General features: G+C 45.5%; 1 protein-coding gene across 1 annotated transcript; it reads left to right on the forward strand.

Moving 5' to 3' along the window:
- The first annotated feature begins 470 nt into the window (after positions 1-470).
- Positions 471-1,759, forward strand: KCNJ1 (potassium inwardly rectifying channel subfamily J member 1). Its single transcript, XM_049654492.1, has one exon. It carries the CDS (start codon positions 486-488, stop codon positions 1,602-1,604), a length of 1,119 nt encoding a protein of 372 aa, XP_049510449.1. The 5' UTR covers positions 471-485; the 3' UTR covers positions 1,605-1,759.
- Positions 1,760-8,181: the final 6,422 nt, after the last annotated feature.

Raw genomic sequence — 8,181 nt, forward strand, 5'->3', positions numbered from 1 at the left:
AATGTAAATAGTGCTTCCAGTGCCTGCTTTCACAGATATTTTTGCTTAGCATAAGGCTAAGTTTATTAAAGGAGAAAGAGTGTTGATTTAAAGAATGATATCAAATAAATCATAGTACAGGACATAATTGGTTATCACAAACATTTTTCAGTTTGTGTGCCACTGACTAAGGGCAGGAAACATTTGAATACATGCCCTTTTAAGTTCCTTCCACTTCTATCTCTGTGTAATTATTTTTCTTCTTCATATTTAAGTACTATGGTGTCCTAGTGGAAAGTTTTTACCGAAAATAGTGTTGTGGTATCCAGAATAAACTGTTAGTTTTCCTAACTTGATCAGTAATTGAGATCCTTTTGAATGGTCTTTCATATATAGTTAGCTCTTTATGTGAGTCACCTAGTCCACTGCTGCTATAAACATAATTTTGTTTTGCTTTGTTTTGTTTTGTTTTTGATGTGTTTCAGATCAGAGTGCTGACAGAAAGAATGTTCAAACATCTTCGGAAATGGTTCGTCACTCACTTCTTTGGGCATTCTCGACAAAGAGCGAGGCTGGTCTCCAAAGATGGAAGGTGCAACATCGAGTTTGGCAACGTCGAGGCACAGTCGAGGTTCATATTCTTTGTGGACATCTGGACGACTGTGCTTGACCTCAAATGGAGATACAAAATGACCATCTTCATTACAGCCTTCTTGGGGAGTTGGTTCCTCTTTGGTCTTCTGTGGTATGCGGTAGCCTACATTCACAAAGATCTCCCTGAGTTCCATCCTTCTGTCAACCACACCCCCTGTGTGGAGAACATTAATGGCTTGACCTCAGCTTTTCTGTTTTCTCTGGAAACACAAGTGACCATTGGATATGGATTCAGGTGTGTGACAGAACAATGTGGCACTGCCATTTTTCTCCTTATCTTCCAGTCTATACTTGGAGTCATCATCAATTCTTTCATGTGTGGTGCCATTTTAGCCAAGATCTCCAGACCCAAAAAACGTGCCAAGACCATTACATTCAGCAAGAATGCGGTGATCAGTAAGCGGGGTGGGAAGCTCTGCCTCCTAATCCGAGTGGCTAATCTTAGGAAGAGCCTCCTTATTGGGAGTCACATATATGGAAAGCTTCTGAAGACCACTGTCACTCCTGAAGGAGAGACCATTATTCTGGACCAGATCAACATCAATTTTGTAGTTGACGCAGGGAACGAAAATTTATTCTTCATCTCCCCACTGACAATTTACCATGTCATTGATCCAAACAGCCCCTTCTTCCACATGGCAGCAGAAACCCTTCCCCAGCAAGACTTTGAATTAGTGGTGTTTTTAGATGGCACAGTGGAATCAACTAGTGCTACCTGCCAAGTCCGGACATCCTACGTCCCAGAAGAGGTGCTCTGGGGCTACCGCTTTGCTCCCATAGTATCCAAGACAAAGGAAGGGAAATACCGAGTGGATTTCCATAACTTTAGCAAGACAGTGGAAGTGGAGACCCCTCACTGTGCCATGTGCCTTTATAATGAGAAAGATACTAGAGCCAGGATGAAGAGAGGCTATGACAATCCCAACTTCGTCTTATCAGAAGTCAATGAAACAGATGACACCAAAATGTGACAGTGGCTTTTCAACAGGAGTAATGGAAAGTCTTGAAGATACCCGGTGACTAGAAGTATGATGAAGTGATCGAAAATTTGAGGGTATGAAATTAAGACAAGAGCCTTCAACGTCTACCAGCACCATGCCCCTGAACTCCATAGCCATGATCTTGCAAGACACATAGCTCTACAAGGCACCTGCATTAGAACATGCAATATATTTCTAGAAAACTGCAATATGGAAGCCATAGGAATTCACTTGGAATCTTGAATATGATTATTTGAAATCATGCAATGTTGATAGAAACGGACAAAATCATCGACAGTTTCATGGATAGGACAAAAAAGATCTTAAAATTCTCTTTGAAGAAGTTATGAGCTGTAGATAGGGTCAGAATTCTTATTTAGATTCTACTGATAAAAAATAAGCCACCTTTAACATTGGCTTTTGTCAAAGAAAAAAAAAGTCTCCTGAGGATGGAGAGAATGAACTAATCGAAGATGGCAAGAAAAAACTGATATTCAAAGAACAACTGAGGCTCTGAGCTTCTCCAGCCCTGGTTGTTGGAGCTTTGGTCCTAGTCTGGGTCATGCTGTGTTTACTGAAGATCAAGGGGAGGCTGAGTCCACGGACTCTCCATCTCTATGTATCCAACGTGGGAAGGAGCGCTGAGCTCCATCTACTTTCTGGCCCCTCCAGACACTGCAGCCCAAGTTCGGTTTGGGCCCAAACGATCTCATGTGGTACGTTTAGACAGAGGCTAAATCACCACTCTAGAATCTCAATGAACACCTTCCTGCAAGGAAGAATGCTTGATTTGAAAATGGTGATGTTATTTCTTCCAGTTTGTGTTAGGTGGGGTAAGGGGCTATGAATTGGGGTAAAAGAGTATTTCCTGATCTTCCAAGAAGGCAGTGAAGAGTTTGAAGGAGCAGCGTCAGGGTAGAAGGGACAGTACCGCCAATGCTTCTGAGAAAAAGAAAAAAGTATCTTGTGTTCTTCTGCCTCGAGTTTGTACTGAAATGCTGTTTCTAAAGGAGATGGGTGGGATGGGCTGTGACCCCACAGTGAGGAAAACACGAGGTCTCCCTTCCTCAAAGGGACCAACTGAACATAAAGACGGATCTGTAGAGAAAGATTTTACTGTGAATGTCTCTTTCAGGGCTCCTCCTGCATTATTGTGAATATATTCTGGAAGGAATGGTACTTAAAGCTGCTTAGGAATCAAAACGTTCCCAGTGTGTTGATTGATCTATTAAATCTCTGAAACTGTGCGCGTGCTTTCCAAAAGTGTCAGTTACGGTGCATGAACTGTAACAGACCAACAGGTGACAGCCCTCTTGCTGAGGGTGGACTTTCTCCTGGGAGATGTGGGAGGGGTGGGGGAAGATGGCAAACAGGACCATATGTTGTCTCGACGCCAGCTCACCTCCGGGGGGAAGTGACCTTGGCTACAGACGTGCCTCTTCCTGTGCGGCTCCATCGAATCACTCCAATGTGTCTTGGCACATGAAGCGGCAGCTGTGGCAGTTTTCACCAAGGATGGTTCTGTTTTCTGGGCCCAGGGATGAGTTTGATCAGATTCACACACACACTTTGGTCCCTCTGACCAAGAGCAGTAAGAAGTCTGATAGGCTAAGAGTTGTGCACTTTGTCAGTGGCCGTAACACCGGAACAACTAGCCTACACGGGAGATTACTCTGTGCCTGGAGGTATGCTGGCACTGCAATTTGATCTATTGACAAAGCTAAAGGAAATGAGGGAGCTAGAATTCTCTGCTGGCCACTGTCGTGAGGTTGTATGACTCCGTAGTCCTTTCATTAACCTGGGAGGGTCAGAACACATTCCTTCCGGTCGGTTCTGCTCCGTTAGCAGCATGCTTGGGGATTGCCGGAAGTGAAATGATCTTATGCAATCTATTCCTTTAGACTGCTGAAGAGCTGAACAACTGGAATCTTTGTGACTGGTGTCTCTTTCTGGGTTATTCGGGGGAATCCGTGCTTTCAAATATTCCTTTATTAGGATTAAGGCATTCTCCTATCTGGAGTCCCTTTCCACCTTTTTTTTTTTTTTTTAATGTTTATTTATTTTTGAGAGACAGAGAGCGGGGGAGGGGCAGAGAGAGAGGGAGGAAGAAGATCCGAAGCAGGCCCTGCACTGACAGCACAGAGCCTGATGTGGGACTCAAACCGATGAACCATGAGATCACGACCTGAGCCAAAGTTGGACGCTTAACTGACTGAGTCACCTAGGCACCCCAGAGTCTCTTTCTTCATGCAAATTCCCCATGAACCTCTAGCAATCATTAATATACTTACATCCAGGAAAGCCCTGGGGAAATGAGGGCCCACAGGTATCTTTTAATAATCTTGAGGGGTGGCTGGAACCCCAAAACAGCATAAAACCCCTGGATGTTTAAAAAGAGGGGGAGGCCAAGGGTATAGGAGCTCAGTGAGTAAAGAAAACATATGGGAAATACAAGGTTCCAGAAGGCTAATTTGCCTATGGGTTAATGCCAGTGCTAAAGGCAGGCTTTTTACTCCAGTGAAGTAACATGGTTCCCAGCAGGACCTGACCATGTTAGTATTGCTTTTGTTCTAGGTGTGCCATGTTCTATTTACCGAATTATCAATCCATTCTAAAAGCAATTCGTCGCTGTGTATTCCTTTCAAGAAAAACTGCGTCTGTGATGCTGTACCATATTCAGTTTTCCTGGTACTCACTTCCCTTGAAGTGCCTCATTTAGCTCTGTTGCTATGGGGGTTTTGGTTTGGAGAGTCTCAACTTGGCTTCATCTTCCAGGGCTTAGGTGGACTCAATATTGCCAATATTCAGAGTTAAGGTTTGGGAGATGGTCTAAAAATGTATTCCACAAGAGAGAAAGCGAAGAAGGAAGAGATGGGCTGTAAGCAGCCAAATCTAAGAAGTGAGAGGATTAGAGTGTCTGTTTCCACAGTTTATGGGTGGGTGACAGGACAGCAAAGAACTTTCCCTGTGCGCTGTGCAGACAGTTGAGGAGGTGCCTTCCCTGGAGATTTTTCACAAAATGGGACATGGGTCCTCAACCGGGTGGTCCGGTGAGTAGCATGGGGGATCTTTCCCCGTCCAGAACACACGTGAAAACCCGCTGATGCAAAGGATGCAAATGAGCCCCTGACCCCGCCCCTGGGCCGTTGTTGTCTGCCATTACAGGAAGTGCATGTCAATCAAAGCTTGACAGGGGAGATAGAGCATTTTATTTTGGAGCCAGAAGTTTGAGAACAATGACTGGAATTTCCTCTTTCTGTCCAGCAAGGGCTGTTTGTCACTGGGGAGATAAAAGTCCAGGGGTAGGGAATAAAGGTTATCGGGAACAGCGCAACACAGAGCCGCGTGGGGGGGCGCCGCGGGAGGAGGGGTTATGGAGGAAATCTATTTCAATGCCTGTCATTGAGTTTCCATTAAAAGAACATTCAGTTAGGAATTCAAAAATAATTTAATCTCCCCAGCCAGATGCACCCAGCTGGACTCCTTGGAGCCGAGCCCTGCAGACGGGGAGATTTGTACAGGGGCTGCAGGGACTAGAGTTGCATCTCGAACCAATACATCCTTGACTGCCCTGGCTGTTGTAGAAGATGTAGGTGGCTTTCAGACTACTGAGAAACCCAAGACCTGGGCTATAGCAGAAGAAACTTGCCGTAGGGGCTACTTCCTGAGTTCCTTGTATGTTTCAGGTTCTGTTTTAAACATCTCATATACATTACCTTATTTAATTTCCCCAATGACTCTATGATTCTATTTTTGCATTTATTTTTCACTTGAGGCACCTCAGGTAAGGAACTCGTCCAGAGTTACTAGCTGGTAAACGGCAGGGCTGGAATTCAAACCCTGAGCTGTCTTGAAAGCCCATGTGTTGAAAATCGTTCAAATCTGCATCCTAACACAGCCCACCTCTGAGGGGACTCACCAGGGCCATCAGACATTCACGTTGAACCCAAGGAGACTTGACACATATCCCTGGTCCTGTCTTACACTTTGGGAGAAACCCCTCATAGTTTAGCACAGAGTGGAGCCTCTGGCTAGTGCTTAATAAACACCTCTGGACTTACATGTTCTAGGAAGAGGTAGTGTTTAACCAGGGCCTCTGGATAATCTGCTAGGTTAGCATCTGGAAATATCCTGGGTACCCTGAAGATTTGCCTCGCCTGTTGGTGCAAACTATCTTTAGGCCTCCTGGGTATTGGATAGACTACGAGTTGGGGGAATTTAGGTAGAATCCTGGGGCCTGGGACTCCATTTCAACACAACAGCTGCTCGCGGGGGGCCTACGGTGGGCCAGGCACTGAGGATGCAAGAATGAGGAAGGAAGGGTGGTTTCTGCCACTGCTGTAACTGAGGGGCTCAAAGCAGTCTGGTGGGCGTGAGCTAAATTGGAAAACTGCTGATTGTGGAGAAAGTAATTCCCTCCACTTATGCAACATACATATAATAGTTTCCATAATGTGATATTGACATGACTGTTAACAATAAGACTACTGACTACCATTCTAAAATGATTAAAACAGTTCTTGGGGGCACCTGGGTTGTGGCTCAATTGGTTAAGCAGCCGACTCTTGATTTCTGCTCATGGTCGTGAGATGGAGCCCCATGTCAGGCTCCCCCCTGGGCATGGAACCTGCTTGGGATTCTCTCTCTCTGTCTCTCTCTCTCTCTCTCTCTCCCTCCCTCCCTCCCTCCCTCCCTCCCCCTCCCTTGCTCGCACTCTCTCTCTTTCTCAAAAACAAAACAAAAAAACCCAAAACAAAACAAAACACCACAATTCTCTGTAATATGTCCTTCTAGGGATGTGGAATCAACAAATGGTTTTAAAGTTACTTGAAGTAGTTCTTTTCTCTGTGGTTACGTACCCACTTGAAATAGAGTTAGGTCCAATGGTTTCAGTTTATTTCCAATTATGAGAGCTTGTTTATTGTTTTCCTTTTTGATATAACCGTTTTCTTGGATTAATTATGCAAAAAAAATTTTATATGGTTTCAAAAAATCATAGTGCAGGGTATAGAAAACTCATTTCTATTCTCGTGTCGTCTCTGTTCCCTTCCTCTTAGAGAAAGGTAATGGTTCTTAATAGTTTTATCATGCTATTGTGTCACTTTGAAAAACATGAGCAATACATTGGGGAGATATATTGATACCCCCCCATTCTTACACAAAGGCAGCATTGTAGAAACACTGTCCCCCAGTGTTTTGTCCACTTAACAATATATCCCGCAGATGACCATGTTACGATAATTGCTGATGATACCCCACTTTCCTTCTCTGGCTTTTGCAGAAGTTGCTGGAATCTTGCTCCGGAGGCTCCTGCCCTGCTCCTGTGGGCCTGAGAGATTGTGGATGTGGCTGTTTTACATTCCTAAAAGCCTGCCTCCCTTTGCTGAAAGCCTGCAAGGCTTACCCTGCCTGTGAGCCTGGGCTCCCAGAACCAGGGTTCTTAGCAGGAGATAATCTGCCTGGGACCAGCAGCTCTTTAGGGATCAAAAATCTCTGGAATTTTGGTTGGTTGGAAAGTCAGAACAGGTGCCCTCAAGGAAAACACCCTCATTGCTGTACACGGTCTGGGATGTCTGCTAAGGGATCGGGGGGATTCAATTCCCAGGGCATTCTGGGTAATCTCTTTTGATTAGGATCCAGGGACTCTTTGGAGGCTGGGGGTCCAGGAAGCCACCATTGTATGCAAAATTTCATGCACAAGTACTAAAATTAAAACAATTAGATGAATCGAATAAATAAAATGCTCGTTTGAAGCACGAAAAAAGTCCCGAGGGAGGTAGAGGTAGGGGTAGGCTTCTTGGGGATGGCACCTGACTGGGCTTAATGCATGGGAGAGGTTTGAAATAGGGAGAGGGGAGGGGCAGAGAGGTGGACAACCAGGTGGGAGGGTTAGTCCTAGGCTAACAGAAGAACAGGATGTACATTTGCATGGGGCTTCTGGGAGGTGATGGGTGGTTTATGTGGCCACAGCATGGGTGTGCAGAGCGGAGGGAAGTAGCACTCTATGGTCAAGAGTCCGAGGTTTGGTGTCAGCCCTGGGTTTGAATCCTGGCTCCATCAGTCAACCGCAGTCTCTGAGGGGCAAAGACATGATTAAATGAGTATTTTAGAAATATAGCTCCAGTGTTGGTGTGTAGGATGGATTGGAGAATAAACTGGAGGTGGAAACTAGCTGTCAAGGGAGGGAAGGAAGGTGCCAGCATTCCCACTGTTCAGGAGAATAAACATGCTCAGAGACCATGTGACTTGCCCAGATCACCTAGCTACATACATACAGATAGGAAAGCAGGGGCTAGACCCCAGAGCTTCTATAATCTAGTTAGTTTGGTGTTCTTCCCTGGGCTGCCCACAGCCTTCATGCCCAGGGATTACTGGTCCTGAAAGAAAGCTCACAAGGAAGGTGGCAACCGAGGTCAGGGATTGCTCACCAGGACAATAGGGCTGGGAGTCTGTGTCTGGGGAACAGAGAAGGCACCACATACTTGAACCGTTTCCTTGGGCGTACACAGAGGCCACCTGCACATACCTTTGCACCTGGCATCCAAGGAGCCCAGGAAGAAGGTGAAAG

This window comes from Panthera uncia, chromosome D1 (assembly GCF_023721935.1).
Source record: "Panthera uncia isolate 11264 chromosome D1, Puncia_PCG_1.0, whole genome shotgun sequence".
NCBI classification, from domain to species: Eukaryota; Metazoa; Chordata; class Mammalia; order Carnivora; family Felidae; genus Panthera; species Panthera uncia.